Here is a 27,310-nt window from a genome sequence, read left to right on the forward strand (position 1 = left end):
CATCTCACAATCTTGCAGTTTCTGATCGAATAACGATATAAATACTGTATACAATTAGTTCACTAACAGACGAATCTCACTTTTCATTCACGATATATAATGAATATATTCGGATATCATGTTTATTGTGCAACGTCCAACCCAGTCTCACCCCATGTCGTCAATATTTGACGACACTTGACCATTCGTCAATATGTGACGCGGAGGGTATACCTTTCGCGTCATTTTTTGACGAACTGGGGACTTCAATACTATTACGTCCGTTGCATTCTCTTCTCCTATTTTCTTACCATTTTCGCGTCGGTTTAGGGTTAGATTTACATAATGACATCCCTACCCAAACCTAACTCTAACCCCAACGCCAGGTGACAACTGTTTCTAACCCCAACGCCAGGTGACAACTGTTTAATTTCGCGTACACTGTTTAATTTCGCGTACACTGTTTAATTTTGCGTAATCTAACCCTAAACCGATGCGAAAATGGTAAGAAAATAGGAGAAGAGAATGCAACGGACGTAATAGTATTGAAGTCCCCAGTTCGTCAAAAAATGACGCGAAAGGTATACCCTCCGCGTCACATATTGACGAATGGTCAAGTGTCGTCAAAAATTGACGACATGGGGTGAGACTGTGTTACAACGTCTGAGGAACAAATACGCCCCCTTGTGGAATTTCAGCTGTTCCATAAGAGGCTACAGGATTTTTTCAATATTTTATTTTTTGCACCCTTATGCAGGGTTCACACCAGACGCGGTAGAGGCTGCAAGCGCAGGTGATTTACATGTTATGTCAATACAAAGACGCGATTAGGCATCATGTGGCGCGGTACGTGTGGCGCGGTAAGTGTGGCGCGGGTGGCGCCTTCCCCGCAAATTAAGTATTGCCGCGGGAAACACGCGAGTTGAAAAATCTGAACTTCGGCGGATTTTCGCACCAAGTTTACCAATCAGGACCTTGCTGTACTAGTGACGTGACTACAGGAAGCGAGCAGAGTCTCAGCGGAGTCGCAGAAGCCCCTCCCATGATGCGAATTTCTGCGTGAATGTCTTGAATGACTACAATTTTACTCGCGGCTTTCACGCGCGAATAAAGCAAGTAATCTCAAATGTTCAAGCATCCAACTATGCGAAAATAGCACATTTTTGTTGCCTCTACCGCGGCTGGTATGAATGCACCATTACACTCCATAGTTTAAAAAGTTGTATTTGGACAAATATTGTCCTATCCTAACCATACTGTACATTAATAAAAAAGCTTATTTATTCAGCTTTCAGATTATTTATATCAATTTTAAAAAATTACCCTTATGCCCTGGTTTTGTGATCCAGGGTCACATTTTATATTGGAGAGGTTAAGAATTTAGATGGCATGAAGACAGAAATTAGACCAATTAGGCTTTTGTATGATAATGATATTGCACATGCCGATATATTTGCCGGTATTTCGATTTTTTTATCGGCATCGGCCAATAAATCTTTTCAATCGGCCAGTAAATTTCTCTATTACTTTAATTTGATGTTTGTAATAAAAAGACACTCAGTGTCACTCAATGTAATGCCATAGTCTGACATTCTAGACAGCAAAATGACAAATCATTATTCACTTTTTAACATGACTTTATGTTGTGTCACACACAACACTACACTCGTTCAACACACTTATTCAAACAGTACCATAAGATGTCAGATCCACATTAATTATGTCTTCTAAATATGTTTTAAGTACTTCAAAAGTGTATATTTATAAATGTTATGCATAACAAATGTTTTTTTTCACCGTTTTTCTGTTTGTCTCTTATTTACTGTAATTACATTAGTGTTATATCAGTCTCATATCGGCCATACAGCTTTCTTAATATCGGTTTTGGCATCGTCCATAAAAAACCCATATTGGTTGACCCCTAATAATGATTTATAGAAAGAAAGAGAGGGAGAGGTTTAAAAATAAGGTTTATGGTCAAATTTGTTAAGACTAGGTTCTATTTAAGCAAAAACAGTACATATGTGATGCAAATGTGTACCATGGCCCACCCATCATGTGTTTCACTTTCATTTCCTGTTTTGTTCAGAGAGAGACAGAGTGAGAGACTGGGCAAAAAAATGAATATAATAAAACTAAGCATTTCCCCCGAATCTGTGTGTTTGGCAGGTGCTTACCAAAGCTTAATGCCCTGAGGAGCCCACAGCTGGCCCATGACCTAGAAAATGAAGAATTACCAGAATGGTTTGGCAATTAAAACCCGAATTCTTCAGCTTTGCGGGAATGCCAGAGACCATTCCAGGAACACCTCCCCAAACCCCACAACCTCGCCAATTTGATCCAGACTTAAAACACTCAAACATATGCAATAGTAACCCTTGAGAGGAAAAACAGAGAAAGCGCGTTTGAAGGCTAAATAAATGATTTTCATAAAAAGCCATTAGCTCCCCTCGATTTATTTACACATGCATAATTAAAAAAAGAAAGAAGACCTTCTTGAAATTAAGCAGCATTGCTGTTCACATAAGGGTCCCCAACACGCAGTCTTCCTTACTAGCTTAGTTAGCAAGTCTCTTTCACCCAACAAGCTTTGTAAGGAAGGCCGTGCTGAATGGTGAAAGTTTACAACAGATCAGAGTTAAACCACAAAGCAGGCTTAAGAAAATCAATTCATCCTGGTCTTGGATGGTCTTTACAGCAGACAAGATGGTCTATCTAAAGTCCTCCTGGTAGCTGAAGCATCGACCTTGTCTCCATTTTCCTGCTGTTTACTTAACATCCCAAAGAGAGCGAGCGAACGAGAGAGATCAGTCACAGTGATAATTGTGTGGTTGAGGTGGAGGAAGGTTAATGAATCTCTCCCTCATCGCTGTGACCTTTCCAGCATCAACCCTCAGTTCTTTCTGGACATTTTTTAATGACAACCTTTAAATAATTTATCAAACTTATTTCCCTTCATTAGCCGTCGCCTGTGACATTTTCCCGCTCCGCCTCACATCTCTCCGGGAATATCGCCATCGATTCCTCATGGTACACACGTGTTTTTTTAACACTTGATATTTCATCAATCGCAATTCCATTAAAAATGAAGTTATCATACACTCTCTCAATCTCTCTCTCTCTCTCTCTCTCTCTCTCTCTCTCTCTCTCTCTCTCTCTCTCTTTCAGTGCATGGCTGATATTTGAACATGTGGGAGACATTGGTAATCAGAAACTAATGTGAGCTCATTAAATGAACCTGGAATATAAAAAACTATGAGAGAGAGACAGAGCATTCATTTTGAACGTACAGACTGCTGTGTTGAAATAAGATGTCGCTAACCATCTGGTGGGAAGTCATCGTGCACTGAGATATTTATGGGTTTGTTATAAATTCATGTTATTAGCAGGTAATGATCATACTCTGTTTACTAATGTGTCTTGTACTGTAAGTAATAGAGGGTGGTGAATATCTTATGAGTGTTCATTAATACCTCTCTGGCATCAACTGGTGTTGCTGTAGAGCTCATTATTGCGTTAGCAAAGGTCATAGGTTTGATACCTAGGGAACAGACATGTGTTGTTGTATAATTGCAGGCACATTTGGGGCCCTATTTTAATGATCGAAGCGCATTGTCTAAAGCGCACAGTCTAAAAGGGCGTGTCCGAATCCACATTTGCTAATTCAATGACGCAAAAACTGGTTTGTGCGCCTAGCACACAGTCTAAACAACCCAATATCACGAATTTATCTATTTATAGGCACGTATGGACCAATGTGATAATGTCACGTTTCGCCGCGTTTGAGCGTGAGCATGTCACGCTTTTCTGTTTGTGTCACTGTCACGTATTGGTTACTCAACTTTTTTGTCCTAATTTCTTACCATTGTCGCGTCGGTTTTGGGTTAGATTTACATAAAAATACAACCCAACCAAAAACCAACACTAAACCCAAACTCAGGCGACAATTGGTTAAAGTTTAGAAAATATAAAAAAGTCTTGTATCTTTTTTTATAAGCCAATACTTAAAGTGACAGACTAACGCAAGCACCAAATCTAACCCTAAACCGAAGTGACAATGGTTTGAAAATAGGACCAAAAAGTTGAGTAACCAATACGTGACAGTGACACAAACAGAAAAGCGTGACATGCTCACACTCAAACGCGGCGAAACGTGATATTGTCACGTTGGTCCATATGTGCCTATAGGTACATAATTTCGTGATATAGGGTTGGTCTAAAAGCGTTGTTCCTTTTCTCGTAATGTGTAAGGTGTGTTTTGGGCATAACGTGGAATAAACCAATGAGAGTCTCAGCTCTCATCTCCTTTAAAAGCCAGTTGTGTTGGCGCAATGCTGATTCCCTATTTAGATGGGGGAATTTGTAAACTGAAAAACTAAGCGGAGGAAGAAGACCACCAGTTTAAGATTGATGTTAAAAAACTGTTTTGTTTTTGTTTGTATTGAAATTATTATTTTTGTATTAAAACCGTTTTCTTTCAGTCATGAAAGTAAAATTAGCAAGCTTTTAATTGCTGTAAATTTATGGATAGCCTACATGATCAGTGTCATCTCAAAGAATAATTTACAAATATGCAACAAAAGGTTTGTACTGTAAAAAAATACTTTATCTGTAACAAACAGGAGATAAAGAATTTACAAACGTGTGGAGAACCGAAACATTTCAGCACTCGGACAGTGAGTTTTTTTGAAAAGCATTACATAAAAAAGTGCTCGTATCCACAGGTACAAAGTCATTATATACAATAAATCCATGAGGTAGCATTTAAAAAACACATTTAAAAATATATGCAATATTTGCATTTGTTTAAAACAAAACCTTTAATTACTTACCATGCTACAGGTGAAGCAGCTCTTTACGCCTTCTAACGTCTCATAATCGGTCCTCATTTATGTCCAAGCGATTCAATAATAATATTTTACATTTTAATCCTTTAATTTTTCATATTTAAAACCGTTTGTGTCCTGCGCATCCATGTGTGTGATAAGCAAAAGCGCGTTGTCGTTCCGTTTATAGGCGCATAATACTAACGCGCTCATTAAATAACAAAAACAATATTGCGCCATAGACTTTAGACTTAGTACCAGGTTTTAGTTGGTCAATGGCGTAGTCTAATTTAATTGCCTCAAAATAGCAACGCGCCAACAATGCGCCCGAACACACCTGGTTTTCAGACCAGAACGCCCATGTGCACAAAATTGGGCACAAATGCATTTGCTATTTAAACAACGTGGCGCTAGACATTAAAATGATAATTCCGCCGGGTTCAAACTAGCAAAAGACACTTGCGTTGCACATTGCGCCGGGTGTATGATAGAGCTGCTTTTATCATCTGTATGATCTGCTTTTTTATATGGTTAAACTTTTATCATTTTAATAACATGGTGGACATTGTCATAAATAACAAGATGTTACAGCCCATAGCAATATAATATTTTCTGTAAAAAGTGTCGTAAATAGGTAAATATCATGATATACTTTGGTCCAAATTCGTTGTTGTCAGTCCTATTGTACCAAATTATTCAAATGCATTTTTAATGCATTAAATGCATTGTGTATTGCTTTGGATTAAAGCATCTGCGAAAAGCTTGAGAATAAATTGTAAGGTAAAGTAGAGGATTTCTTCAATTTAATATGAAAAAATTGATTTTACACTTTAATGTCACTAACTTCAGTATGAGCAATAGTTTCTGTATAGTTCTCACCTTAGCAAGCACTTCTGATGAATGTTTTAAAGAGACCAGAAATGGAGAAGAAATAGATATGTGTCTGATTTATTAAAAAAGTAGAGCGAGAGAAAAGTAACATGGATGAGAATTATTAGGTGTGAGATTTACAACTTCTCCTCGACTTGGTTATGAAGAAGCTCCTCTGGCTAAAAGAAGCATCCTAGGGAGAGGGGCAGGGGGTACCTCCTGCTGTCTCAGCAAGTCTAATGACTCCCAATAACCAGCCAAACTCCCGCACCCCCTAAGGCTCTCCTCTGCATGTGTCACACCGACAACTTCCATCTAAGCTTCACACCGAATTGTTCATTTTGGTGATAAATGGATTAATTAGCGAGAAAATCCGTTTTGGCCGTCTATCCGTACACCGGACATCTGCTGTAGTTTTGTTTATTCTGCATTTCGAATTTCAAAGAAAAACGTGACGCTTGTGGACTCCCACCTTTGCCTGCACTCGCTACGGATGCTGGGTAATCCACATCTTGTATTGAGTTTGTCAGATGAGGGTTCAGATTTTGTTGACAGGTGTTAAGCACAGCAAGAATGAGGAAATGATAAAGAGTGAGAGCGAGAGAGATTAATTAATCAACACCATATGCGGCTGTATGAAAGAGTCGGCATCTGTACGTTCACGCTCAAAGTAACATAAATAAACATAGAGGTACTGTTTTGCTGTGTATTTAGAGTAATTTGATTTTGTACCGGTGAACCTCATTACTGTAAACAGATCATATCTGATGTGACACCAACAGGTAATCAGACCTAAAGTGAGAAAATTATTTTAACCAAATTTAATCCCACAGGTGGGACATAAAATACCCACAGTTCCATGTTCAGCCGATGCATTTTAAGTTTTCTGTCTCTAGGGGCACTTTTCCATTGCATAGTACCTCACGGTTTGGGTCGGGTCAGCTTAATTTTGGGAGCTTTTCCACTGGGTGCAGTATGTAGTACCCAATATTTTTTTTCCAAGCGACCCGAGCTGATACCACAACGTGACACAAAAACACTGTAGATCACTGATTGGTCTGAGCGAATCGTCACTAACATCGTCATCGCTATAATGTAAAGATTAGCTTTACCTTCATGCTAGCTTGCGCTGTCTCGAGTAAACCTGTTGTCATCTCTGCTTTGCTGTAAGTTCCCAAACTCCCTTTTAGCAATGAAAAACATCCACAGGTTGTTAATCAGGAACACCATAACAGTTTTTTTTCAGACTTGCAGTTTGTGGCGACGCGCACGTCTGCACACATGCTTAAATGCAACTTAAATGAGGCTCCGCAGAGCGCGTCGACTGACGCCACGGGTGTTTATATAGAAACTGTACAGAAACTGTCATGTAAGACAGAGGTAGTGATAAACGCGATGTACAAACATGTATTTGTGGTGGTCAATTTTAATTTTGTGTCGGAAATAAATGAATGTATGGAAATGTACAACGACGCTCTCACTTGTATGATGTCACAGCAGTAGGCAGCACAAATATAATTACACGCCTATAATCCCTCCCACTCCGAAGTGTTACTAAACTCGATGGAAAAGCTAACCAAGCCAAAGTGAGGTGAGCTGACCCAACTGACCCAAACCAAACCTTGGGGTACTATGCAATGGAAAAGCACCATAGCTGTCACTAGGACGGTACCTTTTTAAAAAGTGCACCTTGGCACCTTAACCAGTGTGTAAATTTTTGCGGCACCTAGTGGTAAGGTTGCGAATTGCAACCAACGGCTTAGTCCACTGCTCACCCCTCGCTTTTGAAACAGATAGAAAAGCTACAGTAGCCACCACCGGACAAACATGTCATCGTCGGAGACAACTTAGTAAAAAATTTGGTCTGTTAAGGGCTTCTGTAGAAAATTGGCTGCACAAAATGGCGACTTCCATGTAAGGGGACCCTTGGTGTTTGTAGATAAAAAGGTCTCATTCTAAGTTAATAAACACATAATGATTCATTATGTAAGGTCTTTATACACCCCTGATAATATAGTATTGTATTTTATTTTGCATTTCTATCAAGAGATCCTTCTTAAAATTACACACTGCACCTTTAAGCAGGGGTCTTCAACCAGGGGTCCACTGTGGAACTTAGGACTATTTTTTCTATCATTGTTTCCGAGCATAACTGTGTTTTTGTGCTGTGAAAGGTGCTCCTGTGTGTAGGTTTGATCTTGGGGAATGTGGTTGTGTTTGCCTTGGGGAATGTTAAGTGTCTGTGTGTGTGCGCGTGTGTGTGTGTGTGGTATGTTGTTTCTATACTATTTCCTTACAGTATTGGTTGAGATCTGTAGACGATGGTAAATGTGGTGTCTCAAATGGTGTCAAATTTAGTTTTCCTGGGAAATCACAAGATGTGCGCGCACACACAGAGATGCACCTCTAACCGATTGGATTTGAGTCTAGCTGTATCACGGCAAATGAAATGCTGAAGCAGATGGAAATCCTCAATGAAACATGAAATGCAGCAGAGGGGTTTATCTTCCACCCCCTCTCTCCTCTCATTTTCTGTCTTCTTTCTCTTCCTTCCCCTCTTTCTCATCCAGTTGTTGGTTTTCTCTATTACACACATTTTCGTGCTATAATGAAATATCCTATTTCTGCAGCTGTTGCATTTTCTGGACAGCTTCCCAGAATAAACAAGCAATATTTCGTGGAGAGTTAGTGTGATTGTCTCTTCCCTCTTCTCCTCTCCTGTCTTGTTCTCAGAATTTTTTGAAATTTTTAATTACATTAATAAGCAATGTGTGAAATGCCATCTATAAAAGTTTGTTTTGAATATATATATATATATTCGCATCTACGTCCTGTCACTGTTTAAGTTCAGAGATGGGATGAATGCTGTCTAGTGGTCGGGATGTAAATAGGGTGGCCATTTGTGCCAGTTCCGCCGGACATGTCCCGAACATGTTTTCGGGTTCGTTTTCCGGAAGTCGCGTTGGTCGACCGCATACGTCATCAAGGTTTAATATTTCAGGTTTAATTTCAGAAAAGCAACCGTTACATTTCAAGGTAAGAATGAAACTAGAATGATTGTATGTCTTAAAATAAATAAATCTTAATTTTCTAATGTATTTTAACTGAAATGTGAAAACCTTGATGACGTATGCGGTCGAGCAACGCAACTTCCGGAGAACAAACCCAAAAACATGTTCGGGACGTGTCCGGTGGAACTGGCATGAATGACCACCCTAAATGTAAACTCCAAACGAAACAACTGCCATGAATCTTGAAATTGATACACTATTGCCAAACAAAATATCATGGTACTTACATGTATTGATATTTTTCTTACATCTCCTAAAATATGTCAGGGCTGCATGATATTGAAGAAAAAAAAGTTGTATGTGATAACTTGCTAAATAATGCGCTATGAGATATACGACATGACGCTGCTTTATGTTTGTAAATTTAATAAATTATAAATAGATATATGTAAAAAAAAATTATAATTATATAACCAATATACATGTTTCACATTCTTACTGGATAAACAAAGCATCTGTCAGTGTTGCCAGTCTCTCAGCTATTTGCGTCAACTTAAAACATGGACATTGACGTTGTAGCAAACCATTGCGATATAATTTATTTTATAATTTGCAATAATCTCTGTATATCTTGATGCCCTGGTATATAACATATACTTCATCATTTACTTAATTAATATTTTTTTAGACAATTGTGAAAGAACATTTTCTTGAATGTTGAGTCTTCAAAACCTGAAAACAATATGGTAGATATTTTGTGGTATTTTATAGGAAAATATCTGTTTTGTTGGCTGTGTAAGTTCTTTTGACACTATTGAGTCTGATTTAAAGTAAATCTAATCATCATAATTTTTTTAAATAATAATGCAACTTTTTAATAACGATGATCTCTTTTAATTGCAATTCAGTTAATTTCACTTAATTTAATTTAATTTTCAATAAATTTTCAGTTTCAGTTAAGGGGGGGTTCAATTGCATTTCATAGATTCTGACTTATTAACACTGTTTAAGAGTTGTTTGCTCATGCTAAACAAATGCAAAGTGTCAAAAAAGCAGTTAGAGGTGTTACATAGTATTTTTGTGCCGAATGCACTTCGCCAGGGTTCGTGCAAGTTTCTGAAAGTTTTTTTTCCGAATACGGGTCCAGCTGACATTTCAAGGGTAAGCCATACATATCACTTCTTTTTATGGGCACTTCCCCCGGAAAACCACGGCCACACGACAATCAGCGGGAGAGCGAGAACCGAGGACGTTAAAGAGGGTCGCACACCGGCTGCGCAGCTCAGCGCCGCACAGTTCTAGAAAAATCAAATACATTGTTTTCTATGAGTACCCACACCGGCGCCGCCAGGTGGCGCCTGTCCACGCCACCCAGCTTTGACTCAGGAAGTTGCTCAAATCCCTGTCGCTCCACACAGCATCACTCACATAGTTTAACATTAAATAACATCATATTTGTCCCAAATCATTAACGATTAACATTGGCTGCTAACGTATATTTTGCATTTTGAACTAGACGCTATCTGACGAAGCTCGCGCTATTTAATGTGCACTTCCGGTTTTACGATACCTCCGAGTTGTCCTAGATGCGATGCTGAGCTGCGCAGCCGGTGTGCGTTCCCCTTAAGTTACAGGCATCACTTCACTCGACAGCTTTGTTTTATATCAAACTCAGCAATGGCACGAAAGAAGAAGTGTGTTCTTGAATGAAAGGAGAAGAAAGCCAGGATTATGGAAACAATGGAGATTGTTTGTTTATCCGGGGTAGCAGCGGAGTTTTGCGTATGTGTTTGTTTGACGCTGGATTTCATTGAAAAGTCCTGACTGGGACATGAGTTGCATGCGGTAAGTAAGCCTGCTATGTTATGTTGGAAATAGGCACATAAGTGCATATAATATAAACGATTTGAACATGTAGTGAATCATAAGTTATCCAGTGTGTTGCTTGACTCGTGACTCGCTCCTCCCGCAGTTCGTAACTCCCCCTTCTGAATTTTTTTGTACGTTATTGGAAAGAATCAGTTAAAGCTAATCTGTCGTTTATAAATCTGATTAAACTAAAGACTCTTCGAAGACATGAAGGATGTAATAGTACTCTACAGGTACTCCAGATTAACATCAGACACACAGAAACAGCGTTTGTTATGGATGCCATAATTTCATTTAATTTTCACTTAATTTCATTTATTTTATTACAATTCATATTTCACTCCCAATGGTCATGGCTGATTCAATTCAATGTCTAACTCTTAAAGGAGTCAATTGTTTAAATTTGAATTTTGCCCATCCTACTGTCAAATAATAAATCCTTGAAAGCAACAAACTCAATAAAGCGATGAACCCGAAGTCATCCCAGCAGGTCGTTCAAATGTTATTTTCAGCCGTGACAGTTAATAATGCATTTTTGTTACACTATAAAGTTAAGCTGGCTAATCCCTTTTTCCCCGAGAAGAAGAGAAAGTGTGTAAGTTTTGTTTTGTAATGAATCTGGGCCTGTCATCTGTATTCACAATGCGGTATTGTACCGTAAGCTTGTCAGAGCTGTTTTTCACGAGTGCGGAGTATCCTAAAGGAGCAAAGCTGCTTTTGACCTGATAAGCTCATTTGAATTCCACATTAATTACTCAAGTACCCTCGAACTCTGTAACGAGACCTCACAGTGAGAGCGAGAGAGCGAGAGGAAAAACAGGAAAGAAAACAGAGAGAATAAGAAAAAGAGGGAGAGAGGGATGGTAAATTAGCCTGCGTGCCTCTGAGCATTTTCTCTGCCTTGTCGAGGCTAAACTGAGGGCAACAGGGAGTAGGGTCCAATGTGTCAGAATCTCCGTGGCAACCGATTCCTCAGCATCCTGTCTCCGCACGAATACTCAGGAATCTGCACCCTGTTGTGCCCGGGCCGCTGTACGATTTGCATCTTCGGCCAGATTGGATCTGTTACCGCCTCAGACGAAATTTATGAAGAATATCTCTCCTTCTTTCCTCTTCAGAAGCCGCTGTAATCTCTTGCCTCCTGTTTTGGCTCAGCACTGTGCCAACAAAATACATCTTCTTCCACAATCCTCTTGTGTTACGTATGCCTTTTCTTACCTGGTTTGGCCACATGACCATGCAAAGGAAGTCCTGCAATTTAGTGGAACAGATTTAAATCAGTATCTGGGGGTCAATGAGAGACATCCTCTTTACAGGACGTGATGGTCTCATCCCTGGCACTTGTCCATTCAGTCTTATTCTCTGTCAGAAATCATTTGTTTATGTAAGAGAAACCCAATCACACTGAAGTGAACCTTCATTACCGTATTTGATATGCTTTTGCCTGCTAGTTGTTTGCTACAGAGCAGTTTTTGGTTGGATGTCTATGAGTGGTCTTGGGCTTAAATCATACAGACATCAACACAATGTCAAAAAGATGAAAACAATCAAAACCCTACTTTTTTAAACAATGACCCAGTTTGCATCTTTCTGACGCCAGTAGACATTACACGTAGCGTCTGGTATGGAAACAATATGTAAGCTATCTCCCTCTTTTTTCGTTTTTCAATCTCTAAAAGCTCAATCCAAAAGTGATGAATCTTCTTCACCAAACTTTGTTTGGAATGAACAGGCAGCCGGGGCAGGAAGCGATCCGTTAAATCGCCATGGGCCGCTACACACAGAAATCATTAAAACGCAGGGAAAGGAACAGAAAGCACTAAACAGACAGTTATGGAGGGCCCGATTACAGAGCAGGAGGGCCCTGGCCTCAATTAGAGACTGAATATATATGTAGTCTGGACTCTTAATGAAAATAGAGCCTTGTGCCAGCCGTAATTTCCCCTATTGAGCAGATACAGGCAGTTGAAATCACAGGATTAATCTCTGTCTCTCTCTCTCTTTCTCTCTTTCTCTCAGTCTACGAGAAAAAGAGGCAAGCGTTTTTCTCTCTTTTTCTTCCGCCGCTTTCATAAAACTGTTACCTGCAGCCATAGCTGAGACATACACTAGGGAGCAGAGGGTTAGGCCTGAATACTAATGGTTGTGAAGCATACAGTATGGGTGTGTTTATCTTTATCTCTATCAATCATGTGTGTGTGTAAACGTGTGGATTTTGTCGACTTCTCGAACAGGTTTTATGGAACAGAGAATTGTAGTATTAGAAGAATCAATGCTTTTTCACACATTGAGTCGTGGCAGTGTGTAACTAATGCTCTAGACGCACATAAATAAATTAATAGTCTGTTTGGTCATTCTGTGTGGATTTGTTGTGCACAAGTTGGTGTGGTCACATGTGCAGACATTAGCTGGGTTTTCATCACACTGATTTTATGCGCATTTTGAAGTATCGCATAAGAAACGAGTAATGGAAACGCCAAATTGCGCGTAAAACTCGCATAAAGGAATAGTCTACTCATTTTCAATATTAAACTATGTTATTACCTTAACTAAGAATTGTTGATACATCCCTCTGTCATCTGTGTGCGTGCACGTAAGCACTTGATCGCGTTGCGACACTTCGATAGCATTTAGCTTAGCCCTCATTCATTCAATGGTATCAAACAGAGATAAAGTTAGAAGTGACCAAACACATCAACGCTTTTCTAAGCGGATTTAAAAGAGGAACTATATTGTATGGCGTAATAGCACTTTTGGGAGTACTTCGACTCGCCTGAAAAGTCCGCTCCCCTTCTCCCTTTCATAATGGGAGAGGGAGGGTGTTAATGCGCCGAGTCAAAGTACTCCCAAAAGTGCTATTACGCCATACAATATAGTTCCTCTTTTAAATCCGCTTAGAAAAGCGCTAGGCTCTACCCTGTACCACCAAACTTGCTCGTACAACCACTCGTCCCAAACAGGAAAAACGTTGATGTGTTTGGTCACTTCTAACTTTATCTCTGTTTGATACCATTGAATGAATGGGGCTAAGCTAAATGCTATCGAAGTGTCGCAGCGCGCTGCAGCGCTTACGTGCATGCACACAGATGATAGAGGGATGTATCAACAATTCTTAGTTAAGGTAATAACACAGTTTAATATTGAAAATGAGTAGACTATTCCTTTAATGCGCAAAAAGTTTTTATGCTAGCTTGAGGTGTTTTTTGGGTAAATGCGAATAAAGGGAGATGGAAACCCATTTCCCGAATACATTCTGATGTAACAAACATTAAACCAACCTGACTGATTGTCTAGCTGTATCAGCTGACGTTCCCTTCACCATATATGGAGCTCAACATCCTTGCAGTGCCCTTGCTGCTAGTGCCTGCATCAAAAATTTAGAATTTTTTTATGTGCACATCATTCAGTTTGGCAATTACAAGCCATTTATTTACTGTTGGTGGTTACTAGGTTATCAGCATCATTCGATTGAACAACTTGAAAATGCACCTAATTCTGTTTTTTCTTTGTTGTTGCAAATTTTAGAAAGATTCGCTTCACGTTTTGCTGGAAACCCAGACATTGTCACACCCTGACAGCGTGTTGTGTTTTGGTAGTCTGCAGTTTGCCTTCTCTAAATGGATGGTATAACTATAGTTTTAAAAATCGAGGGATGTGATTGTGCAGCACCATGAGAGTCAAACCGATGACCTTTGGGTTTCAAGCCCAACTCTTTAAAGGGACACTCCACTTTTATTGAAAATATGCTCATTTTCCAGCTCCCCTACAGTTAAGGATTTGATTTTTACCATTTTGGAATCCATTCAGCCGATCTCCGGGTCTGGCGGTACACAATGATATTGCGCAGTGCCCAAAAATAGTCCCCTTGGTAACTTTCAATAGCAGAGGACTATTTCCGGGCACTGTGTAATATCGTTGAGCCTCTTGCAGCCATGTTACGGCAGTAAAGTCTAAAAAAAATCTCAACTTTTAATTTTCCGTCGGTCTAATGCTGCGTTTACACCAGGGGTCTCCAACCTTTTTTCATTGGAGAGCTACTTTCTAAAAAATAAAAGTGGTCGAGAGCTACTTGTGTCACGTTATACGTAAATTAGTGAGTTAATAGACACCGGTCTATTAACTCACTGTGATTTGAACTCTTTCCTGACAGCATTTGTGCCAGCCAGTGCAAGCATTTTTTTTATTTTTCACAAAATTGTAATACCTTCCAGAAAATGCATTCTTTAAACATAAACATACGATACATCAAATGAAAGAACACATCCTACAACAACAACAAAAAACTTTCATGTTGTCTTTATACTTTTTTATCACCTCTTGTAGGATTCGTCCAAAAATACCACATTTTGAATAAAAAAAATCAATTATTAAAGATCAGATATAGAAAGATGATCCAAACAGAGTATTTACTGCTTTTGGATTCATAATATGGATGTGCATGTATGGCTCTCTGGTATCTCTTGACATTTGATGTTTAAATATGAGATGATAACCCATTGAACCTGTGGCGACGACTGTATTTTCGTTTTATCAAAAATGAATCCGAAAATGAAGGCATCCATTTTAATCATAGTGCCTCGACTCGAGATGTGCGCGTATCGTCCGGTTGCCACGACGCGAGCTTCACAGCGTTGGGCGGATCGTCCGTTGCCCCGGCGCGGGCTTCACAGCGTTGCGGAGATCGTCCGGTTGCCGCGCCGCGTGCTTCACCGCGTTGCGCGGATCGTCCGGCGCGGGTGCGCGGACTTATCTGTTTGTTTTTAAATCATACATGTTAAATTACTGATGTCATATGATACACCGGTCTACACAGCTCAACGCGAGGTCAAACACGTACACAGTCTTTACTACCACAGGCGCTTGTAACACTAACCAGACATCCAAATGCGCCATAACCACAGAAAATAAATAAATAAATAAACCCGCGAGCGAGCTACCTTCAATTAAGACGCGAGCTACCAGTGGCTCGCGAGCTACCAGTGGCTCGCGAGCGACGTGTTGGAGACCCCTGGTTTACACCAACCGCGGTAGAGGAGTGAAGCGCAAGTGATTTCAATGTTAAGTCAATGTGAAGACGTGTTGACGCGCGTTAGGAGGTCCCGCGGCGCGGAAGAAGCGTTCGGCATGGCGCGGAAGACGCGTTTCCGCCTCTTTCACGCGTAAAGCAAATTGAGCGTTGTGCGCGGTACGTGCGAATGGTGCTTTTTGTGCATGGTGCGTTTCACGCGAATTTGCGGCTGACGCCCGAGTTGAAAAATTTTGACCTTTTGGCGGAATTTCGCGCCGCGTTTACCAATCAGAAGCCTGCTTGCTGCTGTGGTGGCAGCCCCGCCCGGAGTCACTCATTCAACCAACGCTTGATATTGTCCATAAGCAGTCACCCAGAGCTATACAACACAAGTTCTTATTTCTATAGAGGAGACAGGAATAAAAAAGGTGTCAGTGAGGACATTGGGCAACCTGGTAAGTTGTAAATACACATTTCACTTTTGAGTCACGTGACGTTTATCGACCCGCATTGTTTATTTTCCCCCTATAGTAAGGTTACCAAATACAAACTGGTAACTTTCTCGATAAATGCACAATCAACAGTCATCTTGCAAACAGACAAGCGCATAGCACTTGCCCCTCCCACAAGAAGCAGAGTTTGCCTCTGACGCGCGTGAAATGATTGCTTTTTCCGCGCGTCTACTCCGCTCTAGACGCGCAAATGCATCCAAATTGTTCAAGCGGCAAACCACGCGCGGTAGACGCGATTTTGACGCCTGAAACGCGGTTGGTGTAAACTCAGCATTAGTACATGATGTAACTACCGAAGAGTCAAGTTTTAAATCTAGGAAAAATATCCAAACTCTTTGGGTATTTTTGGGCCTGATGCTAATGGTCCAATCAGATTCAATGGATTATGCTAAACTATGCTAAAAGTGGTACCGCCAGACCCGAGGATCAGCTGAATGGATTCCAAAACAATACAAATCTAATATTTAACTCTAGGGGAGCTGAAAATGAGCATATTTTCAGAAAAAGTGGAGTGTCCCTTTAACCATTAGGCCAAAATTGTACCTTTCCACGAATATCCCCTCATATACTTTGCATGCATACCTTCAGCAGCCTTCAGAGAGAGAATCCAGCTTTTCAGTCATATTTTGGAGGAAAGATGTTCATCTACATCTATTTTTCTGAATTTAGAATTAACCTAACACTATCGTTATCATCCGTTTGTGTGGATGCTAATCTAGTTATAGCTATCGTCATAGTGTGAATGGCCCTTAACACTTGCTGAGCACAGACATTATTCTGTTGAAATGTGTATTTGTGCTTAACGGTGCTGTACACAACGTTAATGCTTTCAGCATACGCCTCCCCACACATACATATACATAATGCTATATTAGCTTAAATATCAACACACACCTTGTTAATGTACACACTTGCACAGGATGGATATGAGAGAGAGACGATTAATTAACAAGAGTGATAGAGAAAGTGTGTGGTAGCCTCTGGTGGCCCATACTGTAAATCCCTTTCTCTCTCTCTCTCTTTTATTCTGACTGATGTAATAAACTTAGCTTCTCTTCATTTAACCTCCTGTTTATTGTTGCAGCTCTGGTTACACTTACTGTATAACACCACACATACAATAGCAGAAAATGGCAGGTTACATTAGTCATATGACCTCAGACGGACCTAGCTCTAATGTACTGAATCATTTTACGCTACATGACTGTGCATGTCTGTGTAAATGCATTGTCATGTGAGCTTGTGTGGTTTCATGGGATACTTCTGTTAAAGGAATATTCAATTTTCTTAAGAGAAAAATCCAGATAATTTACTCACCACCATGTCATCCAAAATGTTGATGTCTTTCTTTGTTCAGTCGAGAAGAAATTATGTTTTTTGAGGAAAACATTCCAGGATTTTTCTCATTTTAATGGACTTTAATAGACACCAACAATTAATTCTTAACTCAACACGTAACAGTTTTTTTCAACGGAGTTTCAAAGGACTATAAACGATCCCAAACGAGGCATAAGGGTCTTTTCTAGCAAAACGATTGTCATTTTTGACAATAAAAATAACAAATATACACTTTTAAAGCACAACTTCTCGTCCACTAGTAAATTACTGAACTGTGTGTGTACAGAAAGGTGAAGTGACAATTGAATTTATATGCAGTGTGTACGGGACCAATATGTATAGGGAGAGCAAGGGTAATCTACACAGACTTTGTAACACATTGAATATTATTTTATTAATAATAATTTAATTCAAATTTATTTATTAAATTGTTAGCTTTACATATTCTATATATTATACACTCTCAGAAATAAAGATGCAGGTACAAAGGTTGTCACTGGGACAGTACCTTTTTTAAAAGTACACTTTTGTACCTAATGTAAAAGGTACATACACTGTAATAAAATTCCGTAGAAATTACAATGTTATTGCAGCTGGGTTGCCGGTAATTTACCATAGATTTAAATTTATGTTATTTACTGGCAGGAGTTTGTTCAAAGTTAACAAGTCTTTATCTTTACAAAATAAAACTATACAGTAACAGCCTCATGCGAAGCATTCTGGGAACCAGAAATCATCATCAACCTTTTTCTGTTTTTTGCTTCAGATTTTGTTTCCCAGAATATTTTGCTTGATGCTGTTTTTTTAGTTTTGCTCTGTAAGGACAAAGACTTGTAAATGTTTGATGTTCATTTAACTTTGAGCAAAATGTTGCCAGTAAAAACATAATTTGATCAGCTGCAATTTCTACAGAATTTTTTTACAGTGTATTTGTACCAAAATGGTACATATTAGGACTAGGGATGCTCCGATCAGGATTTTTGCAGGCCGATACCGATCACCGATTTGTTGTCTTCGTGATCGGCCGATACCAATGCCGATACCGATTTTTCAAGCTGATATGCAAGCTCTTTGATGACTGTAACTTTTAACATTTTTTCTAGATAAAGTAAAACCACAGATGTTGCCTTTGTTATATTACTTGCAGTAATTAGGTATATTATTGTTTTAATAGAGAATCAAATAAATTAGCACAACAAATAGAAGTGAAATTTAATATGCCTTTAAAAAGGCTTATGTCTGTAAAACTAATGAAAAATAAAACAGTTAACAGTCTTTACTGTATGAATTAAAGAATTTAAGAGTGATTTTATTGAGAGATGAATTAGGTTACTGTAGCTTTAAGACTTGACAGAAATCGCTCTGTTCACGTTCACTGATGACAGGCTGCTGTGTGTGCGCGCGGCGGGTGTATGCAGACGAGAGCAGCTGTGAGAAAAATTAAAGTTTAAACGCTCAAAACTTTGAAAACGCATGCAAAAAATAAACTTTTGACATGAGGATTCAATTGTCCGCGATAGATGTGTTGTATACGCTTTTTTGATGGGGATGTGAAGACGGGTCGCGCTGTTAGGACCGGACCGCGTCCTCATAGAAAATACACATATCTCTGTAAAGGCAAAGAGAGAAAGGCAAATCTACACGTCGCTCATCAGCCACGGGTTATAAAAATGCTCTCACTGCGTAAAAATGGTCTCTATGTGCAGCCGCATTGAGGAGCCATATCATGACAGACAAAAGTAAACAGAAAGATCGGTTCACGAGATCGGCAAATTTAACGAGGACCGATCGAGTCATTTAATGCCGTTATCGGCCGATACCGATCTGCGGCCGATCGATCGGAGCATCCCTAATTAGGACCTTTTTAAAAGGTACCATCCTAGTGACAACTTCTTACCTGTATTTCGGAGTGTATAAAACATCATATATATATATATATAACTCTTCATATATATATATATATATATATATATATATATATGAAGAGTTTGGTTCCAAAACGCAATAAAACCCACCATCAATTGTATACTCACACTAACTGGTATGACTTCTTCATTTCTTGAATTCTGTGTCTATCAGCTGGTTAAATAGAGTTAAGAAGAGTGTGTATTAAACATATTTTCTATGTTTAATATATACTTTAGAATACATAGGGCCAGATTTACTAAACGGGGCAAGTTACCGTGAGAGCGCAATTCCAAAAAAGCGCAGATGGGAGTGGTAATATCTGCGGGTTATTTACTTAGAAAGCGCAAATTAAATAATACAAGCGCAACAGCTGATTTCCATAATGTCCAACGCAATCTACTAAGAGCAGCGCATATTAGTTCAGGGTCGTAAATAAGCAGAGCTAATCTTGAATTTAGCACCACGGACATCCCAGCGGAAAATTCGGGGTGTGTAATTCCAGCTAACGAATCCATAGTACACTGAACAGAACTGGAGGACAAAAAATAAGGTTTACAATGAAGTTTTGAAACGTCTGGTATTGTGTGACTTCTCCTAGTGGCACCTATTTTATTTACTTCAACAAATGAAAAATAGCATAGCTTGGCAAACAATATTTTTGAATAATATGTTCCTCTGGCATTCCAAATAAACTGTTAGATGTTAAAACAATTATCTGCATTGTATCACACGCTCTCTGTTATGCCTCTTTTTTTTAGCAATAATTGCAGCCATTTCAAGCGTAAAGTAATTTTAAGACATACTTTTTTCAGCGTTAAATAATGGCGCAAATACCAGTCATATCACATGCGAAACCTTCAGAATCATTTAAATATTTCCTCCAATAAATTTTCTGTGTGAAACTCCTAGAAATAATAATAATAATAATAATAATAATATGTTTAATTTATATAGCGCCTTTCCCAAGCTCAAGGTCGCTTCACACATTACAGAATTTCAACAAAAGTAGACAATACAAATTCATATTCGTCGGACATTTGCCCAGGACGAGAGTCACATGCAGCTGCATGAGAGAATAGTAGAAAACAGATATCCATATACAAACCACAAAACAATCAGTATAGAAATGCCTATGCAATAAGGTCAGTTGCACCCCAGACCACACCTTTTCAGCGATAATTATCCACTGCGCACCTTAAGTAATTTTTTTTTTTGTTTTTTACGTTTTTTAACACCCAAAATGATGGTTTGCACTGGTGTAAGTTGTTAGTAAATCTGGCCCAAAGTGTCATGACGCATCTGGCTTCAAGAATCTAACTAACTATTAATGGACAAAATATTGAATATTAAAATCTGCTGTCCACTAATACATTAGAGGCCACATGTTTCCTTATATGCTTACTGCATCCATCACTCTCATCCCATCTTTTTCTCTCTCAACTCTCCATCTCTTCATTCCAAAATCAAAGACTTTCATTGGTATGAAATGTAAGAAATACAACATTTCCTAAAAATGGAATATATAAATTGTCTCTCTTCATATGATGGACGAGTTGTATCAGTATGCTGTGCCCCCCACCTCCGCAAATGCCCCAGTTTAGCAGTCAAGCAAAACCAGCTCTGCCTGCCGCCCCATCAGTCATCTCACACACACACACACACACACACACACACACACACACACACGCACACACACGTGCGGGTGCGGAATGTAACACTGCAGGCACAAAAGAATCATGTCAGACAGCACCGGGGCCAGGAAATATGAAAACAAATAGCCCTGTGTTTGGCTAATAGCTGTCATTTAAGCATCCACCCCGAGGGAGGAGAGAGAGACGGAGAAAGAGTCTGTGTCATGTGTACAGACGGTAATGAGGTGAACTGTGAGAGCCTATTCCTTTACCACTGCACCACTGATGAGAAGGCAACTCATGTGGGACACAATGAAAAATACATCTTTTCTTCCAGTCTTTTTTACTCTTTCTATTATTTTCTATTTGCTAAATTGGCACAGTAGGCTGTGCCTCTTCCTCTTTATGTTTAGTTTCTAACATTTATTTGGCTGTATTTGATCGCTCTAAAAAGGGGCGACAAACCCAACCTGTTGGGTTCTAATTTAACCTAAACTGGGTTGGTTCAACCCCAAATAAAATTTTGGGGTTATTTTAACCCTATGTCTGGGTTTGTCCCTTTTTGACTCAACATAATTTTTAAAAGCAGTGACATGTATCCTCAATGTCATGAGAATGGAAGAAGAAAAGAAAAACAGATGCCAGTCTTATTGTGCATCAGCAAAATTTGAATAATAATGAAAATGATTAATCAATAATGTATGGAGGAACTGCTTCTTTAATAAATTATTATTGCTTTATTTAACCAGGAGATCACATTGAGATATTGCTATATCTTCTTCCAGTAAGACCTGGACATGTATGCTGGACCTAAATGTATGTTTATTAAGGGATAATGCATTTATTTTGCACTCAATACAGGCGATTGCCTGGGGCCCGCGACAAGACGAGGGCCCTCCATGCATAAAATGTATTTGGTCATTGCACAAATCTCATAGACGCGATCAGCAGGCAGTACACACTGCATACGCAAGGACCTTATTGATTAAAATAGGGATCACAAAGACGGTAGATGAAAAAAAATGGAATTTAATAACAGGATAAATTCCCCACAATCTACAGTAAAATGATAATAAATACAAAACATTAGTATAAATAAAGACATAAAACATTACAAAATAAGAACAGAGTGGGCTAATTTGCATAATGTTTATGACGCGATTGCACTAGCGGAGGTGTGTCTCATTGCGCATGCTTGGAAATGAAACGTCTTGGATTATGGGTAATGTAGTATCGTATAACAACGCAAGGTTTACGTCAAGACTTATTTTGGTGAGGTTGCGGTGGTAGGCTTTGGCATACTATGGCATCAAAATGATACATTTTAGGAGCTGAAGAAAAAAAGAGAAAAGCAGAGGAAGAAAAGCACAAAGTAAAGGTTTTTTTTGCTTTAATGCCTACGCTAATTTAAAAACATTAGAAAAATGTCCATCACCCTTTCTGAATTTACCCACATGAAAAAAAGACAATTATACTATATAATTTACTGTAGTAAACTGTATAGTAAAATTCTTAGATACTAAAAATATACTGCAGTAAGGTTGAAAAACAGTATACAGAATACTGTATCACCCTATAGTAGTTATTTTGTATTAATATCCATGATATTTGTATTGATACATACAGTACTGTAGTTCTGTTGTACTACAGCTGTTTCACTTTAACATCATTGCTAAATATGTTGCTCTTAAATATATATATTTTCATTTTTTACTGTTTAATTTCACTTGTCAAATTGCATTGCTATGAAATTTTTTACACCAGTGGGGCCCACTTTCAAGGTCTCGCCTAGGGCCCCATAACCCCAAGGACCGGCCCTGTTTGTACTATAGCTTAGAGAAACCACAATGTGTTTCTCAGTAGCCGATTAGAGGGACAATGTTTGCTGCGATAGCCGGCATGTTTCCTCTTTCTTATTTTTTTTTGTGTGTAAAATGTTAGTGCTCTGTATTATCAGTAACTTCAGGCACATTTATGTCATTGGAAGTAGATTAGAATACTAACACTACTGATGTTTCCTCTTTCTTTTGAACAGTGGGGATCTGCAATAACCACACATACAAGTGTAAAGCTACCAATAAAGCAAATTATGCATGTGAAATTCTCACACAGGATTAAAGATGTTTGTTGTATTTTGGTTAAACAGGATTAAAAATGTTGTTTCATTTTGGGAGTGGCAGATGTGAATGTAACAGGTTTGTTGTTACTCGAGAAAGATGCCATGTGTTGCTTTCCTGCTAGATGATACCTCATGTCCCATGAATCCATGTGTGGCCTTGGAAAGCTACTGATCAGTGATCAGTTTTCACTGTATGCCTCTAAGGCCTCAGTGTTCGGCTTCTATTGGGAATTTTAAAGTCCCCATGAACCGGAAGTCGAGATCAAATGAAACAGAATATCACGTGAGGAAAAAATTGGGTGTGGCTTGTGTTTTCCACTGTGCTTTGATTGGATAAAAAAGTAGGTGTTTCGTTTAGAAATGGAACTGGCATTAGACTTACATTTGGAGGGGGCAGAGTTAATGGATGCTCCCGTCTAGCTGATGTATAATCGCCACAAGTGGCCAGAAGTACATTTTTAGATTTAGATTTTTTTAGTTTTTATTACTAAAAAGCAACTTGTGTATTTGGTATAATACAATGTGTTTGTGTGGTTTATAGTAAAAAAACACATTATTTTCCACATACCGTACATTTTTGTAGCTCCAGATATTACTCTCTTCCTGAAACGCAAGGATTTGAAAAGCTCTGTCTCCCTGATTGGCCAGCTAATCTGTACGTTGTGATTGGCCTGAATACCTCTGACGTCAACCGGAAATGTGACGCTAACAGGAGTTAACTTACAAGCTGAGTCCGAAGCCGGAGGAATTATGATAATGTCGGTCTTGTCTACATCACCAATCCCAGGAAGTAAACTGTTGCCTACAATCCGGGTGTTTGTTGTAGTCCAAGAAAAGAGCTTTATGTTGGAGACGATAACTCGCCTCATCGTGTACTTTACTTATACACACTTAACACACCAAGGAAATGTAAAAACGTGAATCGACAATAGGTGCTCTTTAAATAATGACTAATAATGATAATAAACACAATATTGCAATATTACATAAAAAAAAAACTGTGTGAGCTGAGGCATTTGAAAGCCTTGAAAGTCTGGAAATCTGTGGCGCTGACCCGGTCCATAACCTAGCCCTGAACCACTCACACACCCACATGCTGAGCTTTATGTAAGTAACACTCTTGGTTTAATATGTGTGTTGTCTATAAACACAACAAGCTCCTGCCTAAAGACCCAATAAAAGTCCCATTTACTAGAGAGCCGCCCCTCCTTTCAAAAGCGTGCATGATCTGGCCTTGACAAACCTCCAAAACATGTTGTGTCACAGAGGTGATGCCGCTTTGCATTTCGGTGAGATGGGGTGAAAGAAAGACTGAGAATATGAGAGCTGGTCAATGCGCTGGTGTCTTGGTCGGCCTATGCAGTTAATCACTTTGACAGGCTGTGATTTCCCTTCCCGCCTTCCTATTTCTTCAGCCAATCATATTGGAAACGAATCACCCTGACCAATGAAAAACACTAAAGTGGAATGGATTGGAATGCTAATAGGCCTCAGGGGAATGTAGAGGAGAGGAGAGACTGGGTCAGACGCTGCGTCTAAAGACTCTTTATTCCATTAACGGAGGAGGCTGAAAGCAGTTTAACTCATAGACGGATGAAGAGAGGTTCATAAGTGCTCCAGACCATTAATTCATTAGTCTGACATGCGTCTAACTGATGGCGGTAAGAATATCTCTATCACTGCAAACACAGGGAAGACTGGCAGAAAGATCAAATTTAATGTCATTAATATAAGGGATGCAGACCTGAATGATAATAAAAGGCCTATAGTGTGCACTTTTAGTTTTATTTATTTTATAAGCTTATAATGTAGTTTTACATGACTGTTTCTTCTCTATAATTGATCTTTAGCATTAAACAGGCTGTTTTTATACAGTATCTTTTTAACTTTCATTGGTAAATGACCTCCATTATCACTTGAAGTCCAAGTTTAAGAGTTTTAGGAAGTGGTGGGAAACACTTAAAGTTTCTAAACACTTTACATAATGTACCACATTAACAATTATAGTATATGAGTATAATATTCATACCGTATAACCATCACTGTACCATTGTCTCTTACCATTTATAGTACTTTATTTGGGAACATTTTACTCTGGGACAGTAAAAACAGATATCTGACGGCTGCAGGTCACTAAACCCATAACTAGATATTAGGGATGCACCGATATGGAAATTTTGGCAGATACCGATAACTCTTTAAATTTGGGGCGATAACTGATATTTATAGGCCGATAAATATTCATATTATTTTCACAATGAAAAACTTGCAGACCGCGGACATCTTGTCTTTGCGCTAGACTAGCATACTCTTCTTAAGCCCGCAACACGTGTCATCTTCGTGCTATGTCACAGAAAGCACCAATCAAAACTCCACATGGCCAGCAATGAGCAAGTGAAGTGGTTCAACAAACCAAAATAATCCATCATTTATCGGCTTTCATTTATCGGCTTTCATTTATCGGCCTAATTTTGCTATCAGGCCGATAACCGATAATATTAAAAATAAGCAGTTATATCGTACATCCCTACTAGATATGCCTTAAATATCATATTTAGAAATATATAAAATACAATAATAATACTATATAAAACTAACTACTATACTACTACATGTACTATTTTTGTCACTATATTTAAAATATTTAAGCTTGTGCCACTTTCAAAGATATTGGATATAACAAGAATGAGGACTGCTATTATGAATAGGAGGCAATGCAACATTCAACGTAGCCACTTTGGCATTGGATGTCCCGCCTTCCAGTTAAAGGAACCAATCATCAATCGACAAAGACAGATGGGGAGGGACTCTGTACAGAGTTACGTGAGGCGCTTGCCAACTTGTGCGCTTGCACAATAACTGAAACGACCTTGAACAAAAAAGGTGTTTTGCGCAAGTTGAGCTTAAGAAACTATGTTGTCAAGTTTAATTGTTGGTCAAAAATATGTTGTGTAATTGTAATTTTATCATGTGATTTTAGAGATATCCATCTTTTCCCATTTGGGAAGATAGGACTTTAGTCTTGCATGACTTAAATAACTGCTCAGAGGCGTTACAACTTCCCTAAAGGGACTTTATTACAGTGTACCTTGCAAAAAAAGCTGAGTCGTCCTGGGAGGTAGCAATAAAAATCCAGGACACCTCTTACCAGAAATACATCGTAATGCTATCTAATTTACACATGCATTATACATATATAGCCATTGTCACTATTTCATCAGCTTGACAGTTCACCAGTAGGTCTCCTGACTTTCTGTCCTCGGTAGGGCAGGTCAAATGACAAGGTTAACACTGAAATAACCTTCCTTCTTTCCTAGCACGTAATATTCTCTTCTGCATGGTGAACCTCAGTATAAAAAGTCTCTCCCATCTCTATATTTTCGGAGGATTTTGTCACACTGTTTCCCCTCATACCCAGCTGTCTCGGGCCTCCAGCTCATCTTTCACAAACAGCAGCTCTTAAGAATCTCTCTCAAACACTCATGTTACACGAGGAACATTTTACTATTTTTTGTGTGCGTGCATGTCAGCTTAATGCTTCTCTTATTGTGGAACTTTCTGGCACGACTAATTCTCAGGCGCCATTTTTCCACTTCCTGTAATGAGGAGTTGAACAAAACAGCTTGAGAAGGATCTAAATGCAGATAACTTTAATAACTCAATAGATAGAAAGCCCACAAAACTACAATATTCATAAATGCAAGTCCTTTAGGACCGTGAGGAAGTGGCAGGGCTCAGCCGTGGAGCAATGTTAGGCCTGGGCCATGAAGCAATGGTGGGCATGGGCTGTGGAGCAGCGGATCGGACACACCAGCAACATCCTCCACTCTGCCTCATCCCTTCTTACCCTTCCCCAAAAATATTTAAAGGAGCGACCATCTTGGCTGTGGGTTCAGGTGTGGTAGCAGCCATCTTGGCTGGGGGTTCAGGCTTGGTTGCGGCCATCTTGGAAACAAGTTCACTCGTGGTGGCAGCCATCTTGTAAAAAAGTTCAGGCATGGCGGCAGCTATGTTGGGAACAGCTTCAGGTGTGGCGGCAGCCATCTTGGGAAATGGGTTCAGGAGTGGTGGCGGCCATATTGGAATGAGATTCAAGCGTGGTGGCGGCCATCTTGGGAACAGGTTCAGGCTTGGCCGCAACTATCTTGGGAAGAGCTTCAGGCGTGCCGGCGGCCCTCTTGGGAACAGGTTCAGGCATAATGGCAGCCATCTTGGAAACAGGTTTAGGTGTGGCAGCGG

The 27,310-nt window shown here is 39.3% G+C and overlaps 1 protein-coding gene across 2 annotated transcripts in view; it reads left to right on the plus strand.

The window, feature by feature from the left end:
- The window catches only part of pacrg (PARK2 co-regulated), a 176,561-nt gene that overhangs the window by 132,865 nt on the left and 16,386 nt on the right, over positions 1-27,310 (plus strand). The window contains exon 5 of one of the 2 annotated variants that reach the window (XM_055172214.2): positions 2,149-2,189. The exons of the other annotated variant lie outside the window; for it this stretch is intronic. Within the exon in view, the coding sequence (XP_055028189.1) occupies positions 2,149-2,174 (26 nt within the window). The 3' untranslated portion in view covers positions 2,175-2,189. Of the gene's footprint in view, positions 1-2,148; positions 2,190-27,310 lie in introns of those variants that run through there. 2 annotated transcript variants of the gene reach the window in all.

The sequence above is a fragment of the Misgurnus anguillicaudatus genome, chromosome 7 (assembly GCF_027580225.2).
Source record: "Misgurnus anguillicaudatus chromosome 7, ASM2758022v2, whole genome shotgun sequence".
Lineage (NCBI taxonomy): Eukaryota > Metazoa > Chordata > Actinopteri > Cypriniformes > Cobitidae > Misgurnus > Misgurnus anguillicaudatus.